At 44.4% G+C, this 23,268-nt stretch overlaps 2 protein-coding genes and 1 long non-coding RNA gene across 3 annotated transcripts in view; 1 reads left to right on the top strand and 2 right to left on the bottom strand.

The window, feature by feature from the left end:
• Window positions 1–23,268, bottom strand: part of LOC138967312 (uncharacterized) — a 534,423-nt gene that overhangs the window by 168,621 nt on the left and 342,534 nt on the right. The window lies entirely within an intron of this gene.
• Window positions 1–23,268, top strand: part of LOC138965951 (glutamate receptor ionotropic, NMDA 3A-like) — a 165,044-nt gene that overhangs the window by 43,942 nt on the left and 97,834 nt on the right. The window lies entirely within an intron of this gene.
• LOC138965952 (acyl-coenzyme A diphosphatase NUDT19-like) overlaps window positions 21,367–23,268 on the bottom strand; it is a 30,457-nt gene continuing 28,555 nt past the window's right edge. Inside the window, exons 4-5 of the mRNA XM_070338036.1 lie at window positions 22,014–22,244; window positions 21,367–21,882 (exon numbers count right to left, since the gene is read on the bottom strand). Of these exons, the coding sequence (XP_070194137.1) occupies window positions 21,367–21,882; window positions 22,014–22,244 (747 nt within the window). The remainder of the gene's footprint in view (window positions 21,883–22,013; window positions 22,245–23,268) is intronic.

The following is a 23,268-nucleotide window of genomic DNA, read 5'->3' as shown; positions in this document are numbered from 1 at the left end:
CATCATATTTCGACGTCTACTTAAGGGAAACTTCTATTATATAAAAACAACAACATAGCAATTGTTAAAATTATTCTAGTGACCATTGGGGACTGTGAAAGAAGTACCGCTCAGCAGTGTTACATTGACACCGCTGAATAGAAATCTCACACGCCCAGATTCCGCTCAATAGAGATAATACACGTCCAGGGGGGAGCTGGCACGTTGCCTGTTATTCTTCGTTTTCCATTTTCCTGGTGCGACGATTATGAGACGGAATATTATAGACGCACAGCTCGCGAGATGCTGGGGAAATGGCAGCAAATCCCACTTTCACACTCTCATCTCGCGCGCTGTCTCCCGCCCAGTATTGGCTCTTCTGTTTCATCCTCACGTACAAGTTAGCGACCTTGCATTCTGATTACCGCCCTTTGCAGTCTTCTTGTCTCCCTTGCCTGATGAAGAATGGGCTGCAACTCTCACAGGCTGGAAAACAGTGTCGCAGTTTGGCTGATTTAAGAACACGCTGGAATACAGTGTCAGGGTTTGGCTGATTTAAGTACACGATGTAATACAGTGTCAAGGTTTGGCTGATTTAAGTACACGATGTAATACAGTGTCAAGGTTTGGCTGATTTAAGTACACGATGTAATACAGTGTCAAGGTTTGGCTGATTTAAGTACACGATGTAATACAGTGTCAAGGTTTGGCTGATTTAAGTACACGATGTAATACAGTGTCAAGGTTTGGCTGATTTTAGTACACGATGTAATACAGTGTCAAGGTTTGGCTGATTTAAGTACAGGCTGGAATACAGTGTCACGGTTTAGCTGATTAAAAAACATACTCATATCCGTTGATGCAAGGCTTGTTTCTGTTCGAAGGTTTCAGCATTCTCCCTAGTCCGTAGAAAAACGACCTCTGGCATCAGAGTGTGTACTTTGTCAATGACAATGATAATGACAAATTCTTTATTTACGAGGGTAATGGCATAAGCAAACAGGTGCTTTTTTACATCCAGCCCTCGCCCATGGGAGGGTTTAATCTAATGATAATACGTTTTAAAAATGTTGGAATATCAATTAAAGAAGTAATAAAAGTAAATGACAAACAAGCAAACGATTAACAGACTAAACAAACAAAAATATACATACAAACGAACATGACATATTATTGTCAAAGGTATAATGAAAACTGTTTCAAGCAACAAAAAGCGTGTGAGACTTCGAGGGAAGAAAAAATCCGTGAAACTGAGGAGTCAATGAAGCAACTACGTTGCAAGTAATAGCATGTAGCATCGTTACATAAGTCATGTTATGAAATTAATTAGGTACATTTATCTACTGAAAAGTGTAAAAGGTACAGATAAGGCATCAACAATATACATGTTCAGGCTAAGTGAGAACGAAATGTGCCATGTATAAGGAATGAGAAATATCTGTCTTTAAAAGTCTTGGCATTGACATTGTCTTGACAGTGAGCCACAGAGGGCTCAACCATTAGATTGTTTTGCACTGTAATGGCTTGACATTACCCACACGTACGCGCACGCACACACACACACACACACACACACACACACACACACACACACACACACACACACTCTCTCTCTCTCTCTCTCTCACACACACACGTACACGTACATGCACGCACTAACTAACCGCAATGATGATACTAAGATGGGGACAAAGGTGACGCTCATGGTGGTACATGTATACGCGGAAGCATCTCCACCCAGGGGACGGTGGCTGCAGAGAGATTGGGAAGAGTTGACTGAGAGAGTTGGAAAACTGATAAAGCCCTGAAACTCAGCTCATCGTTCTTCTTGACCTAGGGCTGAGCCACAGGTCCACAATGGCACTGACCTTGGCCAAGAAATGGTGGCGAAGAGTACATGGCTGCTGAATTAGAAGGAAGTTACTCTCGGCCACACGAGCTACAAATTCATCAAAGAGAACTGCATGTTTCCATTATCCGACTCAACGCACTGAAGACTAGACATTCTTCATTACAACATTTATAGAAATATGAATCTCTACGTGGTTGTTTTGCATTGTCAGTACCATATTCCGGTAGCTGAAGTTTGCCGGCTTAGCTCGTCGTTTGGGAAAGTTTTGCAGCAGTCACAAACACACAGATATGGGAGAAAACGGGCTGCGTGTTTGTCATCTTTTGCCCCGGGGAACGGCGCAGGCGTGAATAGGCCAGACACAGGTTTGGCAATCCAGGTCCAAAAGAGAAAACCGATTTGTCATACAAACCCTGAATTTCCTGCCAGAATAAATATTTGAGAATCTTGTGGAGGTCCTGCTTTGCCTTTTCAGCGCTGGCAACGTGTGCTTAGGAGTTCATGGATTCCCTAAGAGTTATTCGCTGATTCAGACTTCGATGAGTTGAACTTGTGATGAATATCCTGAACTCGAGAAAAAGAGAGATTTTGTTATGGTCTCAAAAGCAACCGAAAATATACATTGCTGAAAATAGAAAAGTCGTTAGGGCTGCAGGCAAGGGTGGTAGCGTGTTTTCAAATTGGGAGTTAATGTGTTTAAATGTTGTGGAAAAAAGCGGACGTGACGGTTCCACTGCTGCATGCTGGGAGCTTTCAGCTTGGCGTGCTCGTCACGCGACAGCTCGGGGACTGACAGGAACCTCTTCCCACGTCCCTCCCCATCTCTTCGAAATAACTTCGAACACTCCTCTCCCCTCGCCCTCTTCGCTAAATAATCATTTAAAACTCAACTTCCCCGATCTCCGATCCCCCCCCCCCCCCCCTCGTCATCTCCTCTTAAGAATCATGTTCAACTCCCAACTTCCCTGACCCTCTCTCCTCTCCCTCCCCCCTCGCCCTCGCCGCTAAATAATCCGTTTTTCCGTCAACTCCCAACCCCCCTGACCCCCTCTCCTTTCCCCTCACCCTCTCAGCTAAATACTCCGTTATATCTACACCCAACTTCACTGACCCTCTCTTCTGCCCCCCCCCCCCCCCACACCCCTTCTCAGCCTTTCCGCTAAATAATCCGTTTTTCCGTCAACTCCCAACCCCCCCCCTGACCCTCTCCCCTTTCCCCTGGCACCAAGCTCCCCTAGCCTGGCACCAGTTTCACGGAAACGTTCGTTCACCTCTCTCCCGCCCCCCCCCCCCCGCCCCCCCCCCCCCCCCCCTATTTTCCGACTTGTGGTGTCCCTACGGAGTGAGAAGACAAACTCGGTGTTTCGTATCGATTTGTATCCTTAACATTTCTGTCCTGCATTAGGCAAGGGAGCCATGGAAGGGAGAAGGAATGCGCGATAATATTTTGTGATCACACTCCGTATTCAACACGCTAACTGGGACATTTTTGGGAGGGAGAGACAGTACAGCGAAAATGGGTGGTAGGGAGGGGGGGGGGGGGTTGAAGGGGGATGAGAGGAGGAATGCGCGGTAATATTTTGTGATCGCACTGCGTATTCAACACGCTAACTGGGTCATTTTAGGGAGAGAGACAGCTAGTACAGCGAAAATGGGGGGGGGGGGGGGATTGGAGGGGGAAGGGAGGAGGAATGCGCGATCATATTTTGTGATTACACTGCATGCGTATTCAACACGCTAACTGGGACATTTTGGGAGAGAGACAGCTAGTACAGCGAAAATGGGTGTGGGGAGAGACAGAGAGAGAGAGAGAGAGAGAGAGAGAGAGAGAGAGAGAGAGAGAGAGAGAGAGAGAGAGACTGACACTGACACTGACACAGTTCAATTGAATATGGGCCTACAGCCCCTTTCAATGGGGGGGGTACACATGAATCACAGGAAAAATAGTAAACATGATATACAAACGTATGCAAAATACACAGTGGTTTGTTCCAAGCTTTCCTACATCAACAATCATGCACATCAATGCTGTCTAATATATACATACAACCGAACAAGAAATACAGCAACAACAAAACCTTCAGCGACAATTAATCCTCATTATTATTTAACTACATTGACAATCTTAACTTAAATGCAAAAAAACTAAAACTTTGTTAAATCTACAATTGTTTCTGTGTCTTGTTTTTTAAACATGGTAATCATTACTGTGTCACAAAGATGTGAGTAGCATATTTGTGATGTGAAACCACGTCGTGTTTTTAACCTCCCTAAATATTGAAGTGCGATGGTAGGTGACCGGAGAGGCGTTATCACGGGTTTTGTGCGTTGCACGAGAAAACCATAGTTTGACATGAGTTGTGTTTATGAGAACTGTAGCTGGTCTGGGGTTAAGAACGTCACAGCGTTTGAGATTTTCAACCGGGAAGGTTGTCGGCGCGTGTCGGTCTTGTTCTGGGAACAAGTACTCTTTCAAGAGACGGGTCTCTTAAAAATGATTTACTATGTTGTATATTATTGAAGTTGGAATACGTAGAGGTTACATGCCGAGTCTCAGTGATTATTAAAAATAATGGTCGAAGTTAGCGGATCATGAAAAATGCGAGCTTCAGCGAGCTTTTTCATGACCGCGAACTGAGACCATTATTTTTAATAATCACTGAGACGAGGTGTGTAACCTCTTTATTCCTCCTTTCTTCAGTTATTCCAAAAAAACAGGAGTTTTTGTGCGAAAGTTTGATCGAATCCGAATCACTCAACCAGTCAACCTGCGCAGGCGATCGATTAATGCGCGGTTGTATAGTTCCGTGCAAATCATTCCATTCTGTTAACACTTCTTTTCAGTTTCCCTGTTTTGGACTAAAATCAAGTACACAGATATGCTGTTATTCTGCTGTGGCGGTAAAGGCAGATATTGTGTGTTCTGTTTATGTTTTAGTATCGCTTAGTAAATGTTCTTTCGTCAAATGGGACTAGCAGACGAACTTTTGCACCCGTGTTCCAACGTTAATTACTGTATGAAGTTCAGTTTTCTGGGGAAAATAGTGTATGAAACCGCTTTATGTTGTTTAAATTGATGAGATGTGTGCATTTGGTTGCGTGTGATCTGTTTATAAAATGAAATATTGTTGAAAACTGACCGTCGGATTGCAGTCAGTGTTGTCGAAGAAACTGCGTTAAAAGAAGGGGAACTACTCTTGTCGCCAGAGTATGAGTTACTTGCCTTGGGAATTTGCTTGTGATGAACTGTTTGTGCACGGCAGATCTAGATTCAGAAAACAACCGAACTCATGGATTTTATATGGAGATTCATGTGTTCAGGCCTGTAGTTGTTAATTTAAATGCGGTATGTTTGTATTGTTTGCTCCAGAGATGTATACTTCGTACGTATAGAGCGTTCGGAACTTTTCAGTCGCAAAAGTAGTACCGAAACAGAACAGCTTCTCAACCCATTGCACTATCGAGGATTCAGGCTGTTGCTGGCTCGTTATTTGTTTGGTTGCTGGGTCATTATCGAAAAATAACTAGCTCTACAAGTTTACAGAGGTAAAGAAGCAGAGGGGGGAATAAATAGCTGGAATGTAAAGGTTAGTGTATACAAAGTGCACTAAATTCTAGTGTGAAGTTTTGAGAGAATTCTTGTGATTATGTTATGGTTTTTGTTGGTAAATTCTTGAACATAATTGCTGTTACGCATTTATGTTATGTTTAAGACAGTGATACTATGTGTGGTAGTGTCAGTGATGGATTAAGTGATTCATGGATGAAGTATAGTTGGATTTTGTCTGTGGACGGAATGTGAATGTAGAATGAACGAGAGAGATGTTTACATGACTTTAGTTTAGGAAGAGGAGATCGTTTAAGAGAATGTGTATTAAGACTTGGGTTAATTCTTTAGGAGGTTCCATGAGGGTTTTTCCATGGCGTGGACAAGGGAGGGACCTTACACGGGAGAATGCGGAGCGATGGTGGGGGAAGAGACCACATCGGCGCAGAGATGGCTAAACGGAGGAGTTTCCATCGTTACCGGTCGTAGCGACGACGGTTTATTTCGCTAATGGCGGAAATGTTTCTCGGGGAGAAACGTGAAAGGTGTGTGTTGGCACCTATAAGGAAAGTTTCTGGAAATTCATCATCTACGGGATTCAGCGACACAAGGATGTGTAAATGACGACATGCAGTGAGCCGTGATACGAACTCGTGAGTGTCTGTCAGCACCTTATCTTGTGCGTTAATCTATCTTTGAGAAAGTATCTTTATACTATGTATTTACATGCATTGAGTGAATGCTATATGTTGTGTGAACTGTGTGTTCAAGAAGTTGATTCGTATTGATGTATTTGAAGTGAAGAATTGTGTTATATTTTGGTGAGGAAATAATAAGTCTGTATCCTCCCAAAATTCTGTGTTTGGAGTGTGTTGGTGTGAAGTTTGAAGTCAGTGTAAAAAGATAGGGCAGAACACGTTTTCAGAAAAGATCCTTTATTTCACACTACAATCCACTTCATGACATACTGCCCAACTGATCACCAACACTTAAAAACTGAGCTAAATACTTTATTCTTAACTCACAATATGTTTGGCATTCAAAAAAAAATGGATTTCGGTCTCTAATTTATCTTCACAAAAGGGGCAACACTTGTTTTCTGAGAGAGAGAGAGAGAGAGAGAGAGAGAGAGAGAGAGAGAGAGAGAGAGAGAGAGAGAGAGAGAGAGAGAGAGAGAGAGAGAGAGAGAGAGAGAGAGAGAGAGAGAGACTGACACTGACACTGACACAGTTCAATTGAATATGGGCCTACAGCCCCTTTCAATGGGGGGGTACACATGAATCACAGGAAAAAAAAGAAAACATGATATTTAAACGTATGCAAAATACACAGTGGTTTGTTCCAAGCTTTCCTCTATCAATAATCTTGCACATAAATGCTGCCTAATATATACATACAACCGAACAATAAATACAGCAACAACAAAACCTTCAGCGACAATTAATCCTCATTATCATTTAACATTGACAATCTTAACTGAAATGCAAAAAACAAAAACTTGCTAAATCTACATTTGTTTCTGTGTCTTGTTTTTTAAACATTGTAATCATACTGCCCAACTGATCACCAACACTTAAAAACTGTGCTAAATACTTTATTCTTAACTCACAATATGTTTGGCATTCAAACAAAAAATGGATTTCGGTCTCTAATTTATCTTCACAAAAGGGGCAACACTTGTTTTCTGTTGAATTTTGGAAGCGATATCTGTGGATATTTATCTGTGAGACACCCATTCTAAATTGAGCGACGACATTTCTGTACACATCTTTCCATAAAATGTCCACATAACGTTCTTTTTCAAAACAGGCTTTATATTTTCCATACAGTGATAGGCGCTCACTCGAGTCCAAATGATTACGCCAATCATGACAGAAGGAACTGCAGAGCCTCTCCTTCAGTTCTGCGAGAGAGAGAGAGAGAGAGAGAGAGAGAGAGAGAGAGAGAGAGAGAGAGAGAGAGAGAGAGAGAGAGAGAGAGAGAGAGAGAGAGAGAGAGAGAGATCAAATCAAATCAAATCAAATCAAATCAAATTTTATTTTACGAGGGTTGTGGCATAAGCAATATAAACGAGCTTCTTTTCAACCAGCCCTCGCCCAGAGAGGGACTATGAGAGAGAGAGAGAGAGAGAGAGAGAGAGAGAGAGAGAGAGAGAGAGAGAGAGAGAGAGAGAGAGAGAGAGAGAGAGAGAGAGAGAGAGAGAGAGAGAGAGAGAGAGAGAGAGATTCGGATGGTTTATTCACATAGGCCATTGCCCCTAGTGAAGGGGTGTGAACAAAAGCAAAAACATTGAATCATTTTTACATTCAGTAGACTCAAAACAGTGCATATTTTTCTCAAAAGTGGATAACAGATACATCAATGCAAACATCTACATACGAAATTACGATAACAGTGTTTCTCGTATCTTAAATGCTTTATACAAATACAAACATAAATCACGTACAGTTTTTTCATGTGTTGAAGATAAAAGAAGGCTGAGTCGAAAAGCACTTGGTTGCCTGTAATATTTCAGTGGGATGAATTTTTCTCTCAATTTATGGAAGTATGGACAGACAAGAACAAAATGGACTTCATTTTCCAGTTTATCTTTACAAAAGGGACACATGTAATTATTAACATCATAAACTTTTTTGTAACGATGAGTGTGAACGGCAATTTCAGAGATCCCTAACCTAAACCTTATCATCATGAATCTTAAATGTCTGTCAATATTGAACAAAAGGTAAGGTTTGATCTCAGGAACAGTACAAAATGTTCTATACACAGAAAATCTTTCACTATTTTGAATATGAAACTCCCAGTCTTGCCATCTGCATGCAATTAATCTATCTTTCAAAACATACAAAAACTTGCTTTCGTCAACAACACCTTGATTCAACCACACAAAACCATATCCTAGCTGATACAATTTACAACGCACATTTGACGCCCAATTCAATTTACCATTCTCATCCATCCTGTACAGCATTTTATATGATTTATGAGGCAATCTATGCTCAGACATTCTCAACAACTTCAACCAATATTTAATACATTTCAATATTGAATTTACGTACAAAGGGTATCTGTTAGTTTCTCCATATACCAAATCGTTTGGTGTACGCATTTCTAAACCCAGAAACTTTTTCAATGCAAATAAATGCACCTTTTCACATTCTATGGCTGCTTTATCTAAGCCCCATAACTCTGCACCATATTGTGCAATAGGTTGCACTTGTGAATCAAATAACTTTAGATAAACATCCAAACTAGTGTTATTAATCATGTATAACTTATGTGAAATCGACAACAAAGCTTGCTTAGCTCTACTTGCAAGGTCTAAGCAGGCAGCCGTAAAACTAAGCCTGGTCGAAAAAAGTATTCCCAAATACTTATATGCATTCACAGAGAGAGAGAGAGAGAGAGAGAGAGAGAGAGAGAGAGAGAGAGAGAGAGAGAGAGAGAGAGAGAGAGAGGGAGAGAGAGAGAGAGAGAGAGAGAGAGAGAGAGAGAGAGAGAGAGAGAGAGGATTTGGAAGGGAGGAGGAATGCGCGATAATATTTTGTGATCACACTCCGTATTCAACACGCTAACTGGGCCAGTTGGGTGAGAGACAGTTTAGTGAAGAGACGTGGGGGTGGGTGGAGGGTGGAGGGGGAATGGAAAAGGGGGTGGGAGCACTTTCCTGGACGTTCTCTTCCGCTGGCTGGGTGGCGAAGACGTATAGCAGCGATCGATACGACTCATCGGACCAAACTTCCTGGGCAACGTGTCTCACACCCATCATGGGGCCCACCCCCACTCCGGGCCACTAAACCCCACGTCCACCCCCACCCACCGTCTGCCCAGCGCAAGCACACAGCCACAGACTTTCACCCTGATGGTTATAATATGTGTGATGGTTATGCTTACACACATCACGTGTCAATATGGGCAACTGTGTGTGTATGTGTGTGTTTGTGTGTATGTGTGTGTTTGTGTGTGTGTGTGTGTGTGTGTGTGGGGGTGATGGTGAGAGTGGGGACACTTTTTGTAACCAGTTATGAACACTGTGCGACGCACTATAATAACTCTACCAACAAATGTAGCACACGTGGTAAACACGGAATATTGTTTACAAAGTGTGCTCATTTTGCAAGCAGAGTTATATAGCCTAGTATTCCAGACAGTGTTCACAAATGGTTAAGCCTCAACATAACTGGGCGAAGTCGACTACGCGAAGTATACTTCGGGAAGCTGGCCATACGGAGCTTTTGAAGGACCACCTTAACAAAAAGTGTTTTCAAAAGTGGAACACTTAGGTTTAAAGTGTTGAGCTCTTCCGTTTTTCTCCTAGCACCTTTAGTGGGACTTTCATTGTCGTTGGCGTCGTTTTCATACCATTGAAACTACCAGCGCAGTCATCAACAACAATGACGGCGAAGTAGCAGACGACGTAAATCTGTTAGGAGTCACCAAGCGCATACTTCCAGCCATTAGTAGTTGGTCATAAATCCTGCTGTGCGTTTTCAACACGAGCAACGATTCTTTGACTTGTATATTGTATAAATCCAAAAACAAAGATTTAAAAAAAAGAAAACAAGAAAACCCTACCTTTCTTGTTTTTTGATTTTGTATATTGTATACTTTCACTTTTCTCTCTCTCTGCCATTCTTGGATTCTCTTTTCGCAGTAAATGAATTAGCAGTTATTACTTTGCAACCTGGGCGTGACCAGTTTGTTTTTGATTGTCCTGAAGTTATACTCTGAGGTCCGATTCATTCTTTGGCTCTACACATATTGCACTGCACTTGCGAACCTTATAACGATAGTATGAATTCTCATGGAGAATAGACTTAGGTTTGTATGTGCTGCGAAAGGGTGAATACTCTTGGAAAATATGAGGCACGCTTTCCCGTTTGCATACGAGAATAACGGTATTTTTAACGGCACTTGAGCCAAAGCGAGGCTCACTTCCTTCCGTTATCTCGTCGTGTCGTCTGCGCTGCATTTGAGTCGGTTTCGTCGAAGTTTTCTGCTTTTGTTTTTGCATCGATGAAGTACTTTGGCGCTTCGACAAGCAAGATGGAGGATGATGAGTTTGAAACTTTCTTTGGAGTTGTTTCTTGACAACAAAAAGTATGCGAAATTGGAACGAATTACTGAGGAAGATCTTCGCAATGAACTGTGTATCGCGGTGAAAAAAAAAATGACAGTTCGTCAAGTCACAGTGACGGTTACGAAACGGAATTTACGAAAGTGCAGATGGATACAAACAGTGGCTGGTCCAGTTTAGTGAAATGACAGGACCAGCAAACATTACCGATAATCTGACTGCGTAGCAAATGCTTGACTTGCTTGTCGAAGAGACACTGCGTAGAAACTGACTCAAATTCAGTGCAAAGCGAGCCAGTGTCAAAACTGGCAGTGACAAGACATAAAAAGTTTGCGTGTTCGGAAATGGCGACCTGTGGATCTAGTCATGGAAAATGTTATTGAGGCTCATGGAAAGTCATGGAAAAGTCATGGAATTTTGTTTCTAAAAACCAGTGGGGACCCTGTGAGGCGGCGCTGTCACACCCTCATTTTTCAATCAAAATGATTGAAATTTTGGCCAAGCAATCTTCGACGAAGGCCAGACTTCGGTATTGCATTTCAGCTTGGTGGCTTAAAAATTAATTAATGACTTTGGTCATTAAAAATCTGAAAATTGTAAAAAAAAAAATGTTTATAAAACGATCCAAATTTACGTTCATCTTATTCTTCATCATTTCCTGATTCCAAAAACATATAAATATGTTATATTTGGAATAAAAACAAGCTCTGAGAATTAAAAATATAAAAATTATGATCAAAATTAAATTTTTGAAATCAATTTAAAAACACTTTCATCTTATTCCTTGTCGGTTCCTGATTCCAAAAACATATAGATATGATATGTTTGGATTAAAAACACGCTCAGAAAGTTAAAACGAAGAGAGGTACAGTAAAGCGTGCTATGAAGCACAGCGCAACCGCTACCGCGCCAAACAGGCTCGTCACTTTCACTGCCTTTTGCACTAGCGGCGGACTACGTTCAGTTTCATTCTGTGAGTTCCACAGCTTGACTAAATGCAGTAATTTCGCCTTACGCGACTTGTTTTTTGCTGCTGTTGTTGTTGTTGTTGTTTTTGTTGTTGTTGCTGTTGTTGTAGTTGTTTCTGTTGTTGTTGTTGTTGTTGTTGGTGGTGGTGGTGGTGCTAATTTTGTTGTTGTTGTGGTTGTTATTGTTGTTGTCGTCGTTGTATATGTAGTTGTTGTTAAAAGTCCGGAAGAAATTGCCAACGCATGTCCTGCATTTTGACTGATGAGTGCTGTCAGAGTGTTTGACCCAGGCACTCAGGGCATTGACAGTGCGACGACCAGCACGTGCGCGATACTAATCGGGCTGTGCAAACAGACGGTCACAGTGGCTTAGTGGATAAGACATCGGCCTTCTATGCGAGAGGTGGCGTATTTGAATCCCGGCCGCGTTAAGGGTTAAGGGTGGAGATTTGTCCGATCTCCCAGGTCAACTTATGTGCAGACTCGCTAGTGCCTTATCCCCCTTCGGGTGTACACTCAAACACAAGACCAAGAGCGCACGGAAAAGATCCTGTAATCCATGTCAGAGTTCGGTGGGTTATAGAAACACGAAAATACCCAGCAAGCTTCCCCCGTAAGCGGCGTATAACTGCCTGAATGGCGGGGTAAACACGGCCATACACGTGAATACCCACTCGTGAAAAAACATGAACGTTGGAGTTTCAGCCCATGAACGGAGAAGAAGAAGAAGAAGAAGAAGTGCTGTGCAAACACAGCGTACGTGTAGGTCAACTCTCTCCCCTGACGGTACCCACAAAACAGCCATGAGTGGGCGTGGACCTCAACCAACCGCTCCAATCCACACAACAAACACACACAGCCCTTAAATGCACAACAAAGACAGCCTTCTTACATCAACGGCAAAGTTTGTGAAGTTTTTAATCCACCTTTTTGCACAGCAGCGCAAAGATTGCGGAGTTTTGAGCCTAATCCCGAGCCCCTGGGGCGTTTGTGTGGTGCGGAGACGTCACTGATACTTAGTCTGTGTGCACGTGCCCCGTGCAAAGGAAACCGCGACACGGCAAAGGGAGGCTATACTCTCTCCACACCTTCTCCCAGTGGTCTGTGCGTGCATCCTCGACCTTTCGACGCAAACTTCAATTAATCAAAAGGAAGAAAGCGTCTCCAAAACATTTCTTTCCACTTGTGATGCGACAGGGACAGACGGGCGGTAAACACGCAAAGCGAGTCACTTCTTTTCTCCGCTTGCCCCCCCCCCCCCCCCCCCCAACGCTCTGGACAGTGCTTCTCAAAGACTGACTGCACTTTGCTTCTGTATTGGTCAATCTGATCTCCACGCCGGTGTAACACGAAATGTTTACTCCACGAAAACTTTACAAAATTAATTTCGTACGAAATTCTTACTCCGAGTACACCTTTCGTACGAGAAAAGAACTACCCAAGGTACGAAAAAATTACTCCCTCCACGAAATTTTTACTCCCCAAATTGTTTACTTCCAGTAAAAATCTCGTACGCGAAAATTTGGATCAATCAATCAATCAATCAATCAATATGAAGCTTATAATTATAGCGCGTATTCCGTGGGTACAGTTCTAAGCGCTTGTCGAAGAGTTGTCAACACAGGACTAACAAAGAAACTAACATCTACAGACGGACACGAACCCTATCACACACTAGCAAACCCTGATAAACATACAACAAACAACTGTTTAACAACAATGTACACATCAATAGCTAGGTCCAAGCAAAATAATATTAAAAACAAAGAAAACACCTCTCACAGAGCACAGCACAAGAATGTCTTTTGGGGCACAACACATCACGTCGAACATGAAAGTCGCAGCCAGCTACGGGAAGAACTGAGTCTTCAACCTACTCTTGAACGCGTCAAGAGAGGGGCTCTGGCGAAGCTCAAGCGGCAGTGAGTTCCAGACGGAGGGGCCCGCGGAGGGAAATGCACGCTGACCAGCAGATACGAGTTTCGAGCGAGGGATGTGAAGGCGGAGTGGGTCAGCAGCAGAACGAAGGGGACGGTCGGAGGGCTGGGTGTACAGGTCCAGGGAGGATTGAAGGTACTCGGGAGCAGAGTCGTTGAGACACTTGTAGACCAGAGTGGACAGTTTGTAGGAGATTCGGGTGTTGACAGGGAGCCAGTGCAAGGAGCGAAGTAGGGGGGTGATGTGGTCTCGCTTCGTCTTCCTCAACGTCAGCCTGGCAGCAGTGTTCTGGACTCGTTGTAGGCCATGAATGGATGAGGCAGGGAGGCCAGCCAGATGGATGCGGGGGTGATCTCGCGCAAACAAATGTCGCGCTACCCTCCCTCCACCCCTTCCACCACCAAGACTAACAGGGGACAGGGCAGTAAAAGTTGCGTACACCTGGCTTTGGCAGTAAATTGCTTGTGTTAGGGTGGAATAATTTATTCGTTATTTATTCGTCAGGGGAGTAACATTTTCGACCGAAATGTTGACTTCGAACACACCTGTCGTTGGAAGTAATTTTCTCGTGTTATGGGGGGGGAGTAGTTTTGTCGTAAAGGGAGTAAGATTTTCGTACGAAATGTTTTACTCCGGAGTAAAAATCTCGTGGGAGAAATTGTCTCGTGTAACACCGGTCCAGCGTTTCTCAAAGACGGGTTGTGCTGCAGTAATGGTCAGTCTGCCTGCTGCTTGCCGGCTGGCCACTCTGCGCTAATTCGTTCTCCCGGAACTGGGGCACTCTCAGCGTATTTGTTCTCTATCGTATACGACCCGTGCTTATCCCACTTTTATTTTTATTCACACAGCTCCCACAAGATTCTGAACCGTTCAAACCACGACACAGCCAGCTCTAGTAGACAAACAGGTAAATGTCCGATGTTTTACGCCGACCACTTTCTCGCAATATGAAAGGATACACATTAATTTCTACAGCAAGCGTTCAAATGACACTATTGTTCGTGCACCCTGAATGCAATGTCCGTTCAAATGCATGTCCTTCGGATTTTTTCTTATTACTATGTGAACACATTCAGGTGGAATGACTATTCTAATCGCACTAGTTCAGCGATAGCGTATAATGACAAGTGGAGGGATGGTCTTATCCCATGAAAACGCAGGCATGGGAATTCCAAAATAGAAAAACTCTGAAAATAGGCCAAGGTCCAGGGACCTCCTTAGGGGGGGGGGGGGGGGGGGGGGGACCAAGGGGGCGAAGCGCCCCGGAAGGAAAACGACTTTTAGCATTTTAGACCAATATTGTGATAGTTCTTGTGTAAGCAAATGATGGATAGAGAGACACTATCATATACATATAATTTAATTTACTTTTTTTTTGTTGCCGAGGACAATTTTTCATTTTTGCTGAAACGTAATTTTCTTTTCACGGAAATCCGCGATTTCGCGGACAATTCCCATGCCCCATAGGGTGACGTATTTCACAACTTTCTACTGATGAACAATGTTGCCTTCACGCCTCCCATAGGGTGACGGATTTCACAACTTTCTACTGATGAACAATGTTGCCTTCACCCCTCCCATAGGGTGACGGATGTCACAACTTCCTGTGTACACAAACTGATGCGTATTTCACAACAAAATGGCGCTGCCCATGGCCCCATCAAAACTATCCGTATAAATGGGGGCCTCCTGGCCTCCATAATAAGGCGAACATAGCTTCAGCAGCGGCACGCACTGAATAATGATAACATTTTTAATACAAAAAAAAGAAAAAGAAGAAGCAAGACGAAAGAGGCCGAATCCATTTACAGCGATCGATAAAGTGCACGGCGTCAGCGGACAGATAGAATTACTGTGTCGTTATCGCTGGCAAGCCTGGGTCGTCCTTATCCCTGTCTCCTTGACCAACAACTGGCCGGTCTCCATTTCCCCTTGCGGCTTGGGCGCTCTTCAGCTGGTCTGTTTCGTGTGCTCTCACCTTGCGATATGATCGGAATTTGTTTTAATGCTGGGGGAAAACACACACATCCGTGCGCACGCACGCACACACGCAAACACAGACACATGAACACGCGCGAGCACACACACACATACACACACACACACACACGAACACACACACACACACACAGACACACACACACACACACACACACACACACACACACACACACATACGAACACACACACACACACACACACACATACACACACACACACACACGCTCGCACTAATCAAGCTTTCATTTTATGTCCTTGTTGAACTTGTTACAGGCAGAAACCAACTTGGTTTAGTCTGTCCAAGGCCTAGAGGGTCCTGGGACCCCCAGGTTTTTTTTTAATTTTTTTAAATTTTTTTAAATTTTTTTTTTTGGGGGGGGGGGGTCCAAAGAAACCCTCAGTGGAAATTTAGAGGGTCTTAAAAAGTGTTTTTGTCGTATCGGTTTGATTTATTCTGTAAATTAGCGTCAGTAGAGATCCGGCAAGACATTTCTTTGTCTTCGAAACTCAGCCAAGTTTACGCTCTTGTCTATTCTGTATGCAAACTAGAAGACGATTACACGATCAGTATATACCGATGGTGCGCATGATAAAGCAGATTGAGTGCGTCCTGGGACCCGCTTTTTTCAAGTTAAACGCGTCACGGAATCCGTTTCAACAATTGGTAGTATGTGTTTTCGGCTTCTAGAGCGTATAAGACCTATAGGGACGCACCGTCTTGGGAGCCCTGGGCTGAGGCGCCCGACAAAGTAACCAACCCGGTGGTAGCCTGCCGCGATGTTGGATTGGTTGAAATTGAGATGTGTTGTGATTCAAACCTATCAGACCCCGCGGTTTGTTCTCACCCGTTTGGGTGGCGCCCTTTTTTCGCTTCGTGTACATCAGTCCAGCACTCTTTGCTCGGCGCAGCTTGTTCTTCAACCTTCCTTTAAGAAAAGAGCGTCAAAAAGTCAAATTTAAGGGGCTTACTGTCCGTCAGGTCTAAGTGCCTATGTTGGACATGAGTTGGTTTATACGATTTGTTTGTTTGTTTGCTTAACGCCCAGCCGACCACGAAGGGCCATATCAGGGCGGTGCTGCTTTGACATATAACGCGCGCCACACACAAGACAGAAGTCGCAGCACAGGCTTCATGTCTCACCCAGTCACATTATTCTGACACCGGACCAACCATTCCTAGCACTAACCCCATAATGCCAGACGCCAGGCGGAGCAGCCACTAGATTGCCAATTTTTTAAAGTCTTAGGTATGACCCGGCCGGGGTTCGAACCCACGACCTCCCGATCACGGGGCGGACGCCTTACCACTAGGCCAACCGTGCCGGTAAAAGAGCGTCAGGTTGTTTGTGTTTTTATTTATACCCTTCCCCCGCTCTCCTCCTCCCTCCACCCCACCCCCTCCCTTAACCCCCCCCCCCCCCCCAAAAAAAAATTCCCCTGAACTTCCATTTCGCCATCATCTCCTCTTTCGCTCAACAAGTTTGAATGCTGTCAATATTTTTGACAGTAACTTTCATAACAGAATCAAGGCAGACTCGGCCGCGGCCGCGCACGGGACCAAATTACATCCGGGCAACTCGAAAGTCAGCTCTTGCGTCAGTGGTGACGGGAAGAAAATGACGTTTTGTAAAGAAGCAGGGAGGGAGGGCCGCGATGGAGTGGTTTCAAACGGGCCAGGAGTCAATGAAATGATGACGGGGGGACGTGAGAGGCTTGTGTAATGCCAACACACCATCCCCTGGCGGTAAAAACGAGCCGGGCGTGCAAGGCAAAGAAGCGAGGTGCCGCCACCATGAGATGGTGGCTGGTGTTGAGAGCTTTGCCGCTGTAAAAGGAAAAGAAATTCCCCGCTGAGAATCAGAGTCCTACGGACTATCTCGTTCCCAGGAACGACAGTCCACAGCTTGACAACTTTTCTTGAACTTTGAGCGGACTAATTTTCTTCGGACAGAAAGTCCTAACCTATTTTTTTAAGGGGTCCTTCTTCTTCTTCGTCCTCAGCGTTCGACGGTTGTGTCACTTTTTGGGGTCTGACTTTGGGTCCTGGATGACATCTTGTCCTTTTGCACCATGGCTTGTAGAACACTTTTTTCCTGGGGAATATAATCCAGGGACTTATGTTCCTTTCCAGGGACACATTCCAGGGAAACATTTTCTTAGGAACCATAGTCCCAGGAACGACAGTCCACAGCCGGACAATTTGTCCTAACCTTTGAGCGGACTAATTTTCCTAGGACAGAAAGTCCTAGCATATGTTTTAGGGGTCCGACTTTTGCTTTTACAGCCTGGCAAATAGGACACTTTTTCCCTAGGAAATATATATAATCCAGGGACTTACGTTCCTAGGACACAAAGTCCAAGGGCACATTTTGCTGGGAACCATAAATCCAAAAACTGCTAACGTTCCAAAATTCAGTTTCAAAAACTAGAATAAACAAACGTTCCAATAACCTACAGTTCTTGGTCTAGGAACCATAGTCCGCCGGACTTTGAAACACGCAAGACACTTCATCCTTTCACACCGGGCAGGGCAGCTCCCAGTTCTCAAGAGGCCAAGGGAGACAAAAAATGACCCTGGCCTTGTTGCTCACGCGCTCTCCTCCGCCTTCTTTGATGCGCCTGTGCAGTCAAGTGGAAGCAGGCATCGAGGGATTTAAGAGAGAAAATTTGATCGCTCCACTAGAGCCACCTGTGGGTGTTTTCTTCATCCTTTGCATCCTTTGCATTGAACAGTTTACCCCCTCTATGTCTCTCTCTGTCCCTCTCTCTCCATCTTTCTCTCTCTCTCTCTCTCTCTCTCTCTCTCTCTCTCTCTCTCCCTCTCTTTCTCACTCTCTGTCTGTCTCTCTGTCTGTGTCTGTCTGTCTGTCTGTCTGTCTGTCTGTCTCTCTCTCCCTCTCTCTCTCTCTCTCTCTCTCTCTCTCTCTCTATATATATATATATATATATATATATATATATATCTCCCTCCCCCTCTCTCTCTCTCTCTCTCTCTCTCTCTCTCTCTCTCTCTCCTGTCCTTCTCTCTTTACCATCTTATCTTCCCAAACCAGCCTATCCAATATTGTATTGGGGGGGGGGGGGGGGGGGGGGGGGGGGGGCGCGAATGGAATTATACTTCCACCAAAATGTCGGCTGCTGACGAAAATTTTCAGACGTCAGAGGATGCCATGACTAAAGTACACTTACTCCCCCCCCCTCCCCCCTCGCCCCGCCCGCCCCCTCGCCCCGCCCGCCCCACCCCGTCATCCCTTCTACAGGAAATCCGATATGTCTGAGAGCTCTTCCTGACATGCGCACTGTGCACGTCAGTGACGTCACGCAAACAGTGCGAGCACGTCAGTTCCTGACAGGGCGTCAGCGTAAGCAGCAAATGATATTTCCAATGTCCATTGATCACAGCAGAGGGCCGCGCTGATAACTCTAACCGCTGTTTTGTCTCCCGCCCCTCTCTCTTTACACCCCCGGTATAGGGGTGTGTATAGGTTTCGCTCGATGTGTTTGTTTGGGTATTTACACCCCCGGTATAGGGGTGTGTATAGGTTTCACTCGATGTGTTTGTTTGTTTGTTTGTTTGTTTGTTTGTGTGTTTGTTTGTGTTCGCAAGTAGATCTCAAGAATGAACGGACCGATCGTCACCAAACTTGGTGAACAGGTTCTATACATTCCTGAGACGGTCCTTACAAAAATTGGGACCAGTCAAACACACGGTTAGGGAGTTATTGGTGGATTTTGGTTTTTTTGGGGGATCAACTACGGCATAACTCTTCCTTATCTTCTCCATGTTTTCAGCGTTTACCTCCCTTCCTTCGTATGGTGCACTATAGTATGAGGGGGGCATCTTCGGATATTCCCGGCGTTCTGTTACTATTTTTAGAAGGTCACCGCAGTGTCCAGAACGTAAATTGGACCCGTAAATTATCCTCACTGTAAAAGTGCAAAGGTCGAATCAATTTATAGCCACGCGAAAAATACACTCTTATCTATCTCTATATATTTATACAATAGATATAGATATATATATATACGGCTTCTGTGTGTGTGTGTGTGTTTGAGTGTGTCTGTAGAAAACACCTGTGTATTGCACAGTTCTGTTTGTGATGTGGTACCTAGGGCGTCGTCGACAAGTATGGGACTCGACATGATATGATCAGGAATGGCATTATGGCCCCTGAATCATGTTCGTGCTGTTCCCATTCCATGAGTTTGGAAGGGACCTAAGCTTGACGGGTCCATGGTTCGAAGCCGGCGTACAGTGCGCCACTCAAGCCGGGTATTCGGCTCTACTTGCTACCCGGCGAAGCGGCAGATACACCCCGGACAAGATCTGGTCGATGAGATATTTCAATACCTGCTCTCAGCGCGCAGCGCAAACCGATTTTGGTGGGGTTTTTTTTCGGGATCTTTTGTTTTCTGTATGCGGTCAGTAGGTGTTACAGAAAGAGTTATATTGATTTGTCTTTTTCTCCGCCTGTCTCTTTGTCCACTCAATCAACTTATTTTAACCACACTTGTTAGCAGTGCCTTCTCAGTTGGTGGCAGTGAGAATGGTAAGGACGGGGGTGTTTTTCCTACCTCGGAGGAATTTCTTGTTGTTTGGGTATTTGTTTGGGTGTTTGTTTGGGTGTTTGTGTTCGCAAGTAGATCTCAAGAATGAACGGACCGATCGTCACCAAACTTGGTGAACAGGTTCTATACATTCCTGAGACGGTCCTTACAAAAATTGGGACCAGTCAAACACACGGTTAGGGAGTTATTGGTGGATTAAAATTATACAAGGACTTATAGAGGCACACCCCCGTTGGTCAAAGGGAAATAACCATTCTCACTACCACCAACTGAGAAGGTTATTTCCCTTTGACGGGGGTGTTTTTCCTATCGGAGGAATTTCTTGTTATTTCTCTTTCCGTCTCTCTCTGTCTCTCTCTATCCTTCTCTCTCTCTCTCTGTCTCTCTGTCTCTCTGTCTCTGTCTCTCTCTCTCTCTCCATGTCTCTCTCTCTTCTCTCTCTTTTTTCTCTATCTCTCTCTCTGTCTTTGCTTCCGTTTACAATTATTCTCTGTACATGTTCAAAGGATAGGTTGGAAGATTAGGCTAAGCCTGAAACATGTATCCTTTCTCAATAAAGTTCTTAGTTCTCAAGCTCTCTCTTTCTCTTTCTCTCTCTCTGTCTGTCACTCTCTCTTTCTATCTCAGTGTCTCTTTCTCTGTCTCTTTTCTCTCTGTGTCTCTTTATCTCTCTCTCTATCTCACTCTCCTTTCTTTCTCTCTCTTCTTTCTCTGTCTCTCCGTGTGTCTCTTTCTTCCTGTCTTTCTCTGTCTGGCTCTCTCTCTTTAGCTCTCTCCCTCTCTCTCTCTCTCTCTCTCTCTCTCTCTCCTCCCCCTCTCTCTCTCCTCCCCACGGAGGGCGGAAATTAATGGAATGAGGCTGCTATGGTCGTCTCTCCGAGGCGAGAGGGAATCTTGGACTTTTAGCGCTACCAATATGATGGATGGTCGTCTGCGAAGCGGCGACGATGAGAGTACAGTATGATGGTCTACACTTTTGGCTTTGAGTCGGACCATCGATCGAGACACTTTCGTGATTGGTCGATCCAGTCATTGCCAAGATTGCTTGACGCGTATTCGACATACATTTGAGGGAAAAGTATTCAATTTGTGTAAAAACTATGTCCTCCTTTTCTCAACTTGTTTGTCACAAAGCGCAAAGCTTATTCGTAATGATTGTGCTTTCCAGAAATAGGTTTAGCACCTCCCAGAAGGTGACCTGAAATCGTTTTAGCCCTTAGTGAAGGTGACCTGAAATAGTTTTAGCCCTTAGTGAAGGTGACCTGAAATCGTTATAGCCCTTAGTGAAGGTGACCTGAACTCGTTTTAGCCCTTAGTGAAGGTGACCTGAAATCGTTTTAGCCCTTAGTGAAGGTGACCTGAAACAGGTTTAGCCCCTCCCTAATGTTGACCTGAAACAGGTTTAGCGCCTTAGTGAAGGTGACCTGAAATCGTTTTAGCCCTTAGTGAAGGTGACCTGAAACAGGTTTAGCCCCTCCCTAATGGTGACCTGAAACAGGTTTAGCCCCTCCCTAATGGTGACCTGAAACAGGTTTAGCGCCTTAGTGAAGGTGATCTGTAACAGGTTTAGTGCCTTAGTGAAGGTGACCTGTAACAGGTTTAGCGCCTTAGTGAAGGTGACCTGAAACAGGTTTAGCAGCTTAGTGAAGGTGACCTGAAACAGGTTTAGCGCCTTAGTGAAGGTGACCTGTAACAGGTTTGGCGCCTTTGTGAAGGTGACCTGTAACAGGTTTAGCGCCTTAGTGAAGGTGACCTGAAACAGGTTTAGCGCCTTAGGGAAAGTGACCTGAAACAGGTTTAGCGCCTTAGTGAAGGTGACCTGAAACAGGTTTAGCGCCTTAGTGAAGGTGACCTGAAACAGGTTTAGTGCCTTAGTGAAGGTGACCTGTAACAGGTTTAGCGCCTTAGTGAAGGTGACCTGAAACAAGTTTAGCGCCTTAGTGGAGCTGACCTGAAACAGGTTTAGCCCTTAGTGAAGGTGACCTGAAACAGGTTTAGTGCCTTAGTGAAGGTGACCTGAAACAGGTTTAGCGCCTTAGTGAAGGTGACCTGTAACAGGTTTAGCGCCTTACTGAAAGTGACCTGAAACAGGTTTAGCGCCTCAGTGAAGGTGACCTGAAACAGGTTTAGCGCCTTAGTGAAGGTGACCTGAAACAGGTTTGGCGCCTTAGTGAAGGTGACCTGAAACAGGTTTAGCACCTTAGTGAAGGTGACCTGAAACAGGTTTAGCACCTTAGTGAAGGTGACCTGAAACAGGTTTAGCGCCTTCGTGAAGGTGACCTGTAACAGGTTTAGCGCCTTAGTGAAGGTGACCTGAAACAGGTTTAGCGCCTTAGTGAAGGTGACCTGAAATAGGTTTAGCGCCTTAGTGAAGGTGACCTGTAACTTGTTTAGCGCCTTAGTGAAGGGGACCTGTAACTTGTTTAGCGCCTTAGTAAAGGTGACCTGTAACAGGTTTAGTCCCTTTGTGAAGATGACCTGGAATATGTTTAGCGCCTTAGTGAAGGTGACATGTAACTTGTTTAGCGTCTTAGTGAATGTGACCTGTAACAGGTTTAGTCCCTTAGTGAAGATGACCTGAAATAGGTTTAGCGCCGTAGTGAAGGTGACCTGTAACTTGTTTAGCGCCGTAGTGAAGGTGACCTGTAACAGATTTAGTCCCTTAGTGAAGATGACCTGAAATAGGTTTAGCGCCGCGGTGAAGGTGACCCAAAATAGGTTAAGAAGCGATTTCCTAAGGGTGACCTTCAAGGACGAAATGTCTCCAATGGACAGACCTTTAAAGGTCCGGAGCGTCCTCTGCGGATGACCTCCCCTGATCAGTTTAACCTGTTCTTAATGTGCTGATCAACATTTCTCTACTAAAAAAATGAAAGAAAAAAATGACTGCGTCGCATCCAGGCTTTGAACAAACAGAAATATATGTCAAGAATGTTTGATTACGATTTCTTGTAATCTCATTTGTTTTGCTGTCAGCCAACTGTCTGCAGTGCTATGGGGCGGAGATATTAAGTTTACGCCCTCGCTGTAAAGGAGGCGTCTTTCCTCAAAATAGATACAAGCAGTAATTAGGAAAGTCACGTAGATCTCTCTCCAGCAGAACTCTCCATTGATTTTGTTGTAAAGTGTTTATGATTGTGTTCTATTCCGTCAATGGCGTCATTCTGGTAATGATGTTGTTATTGCTTTTGTAAAGCGCTTTGTGTGTTCGAAAGCGCTATAGAAATCACCATTATTATTATTTATTATTATTTGATTTTCTGGCTTCAGACATCGTTAGCCCATGCCGGAATCGACGTTTACTGTTTTTCTCGCTTTACGATAAAATTACCGCCCC

The sequence above is a fragment of the Littorina saxatilis genome, linkage group LG5 (genome assembly GCF_037325665.1).
Source record: "Littorina saxatilis isolate snail1 linkage group LG5, US_GU_Lsax_2.0, whole genome shotgun sequence".
Classification (NCBI taxonomy): Eukaryota; Metazoa; Mollusca; class Gastropoda; order Littorinimorpha; family Littorinidae; genus Littorina; species Littorina saxatilis.
Note: the sequence above shows the minus strand (reverse complement) of the source record. Positions and strands in the feature narration are given on the sequence as shown.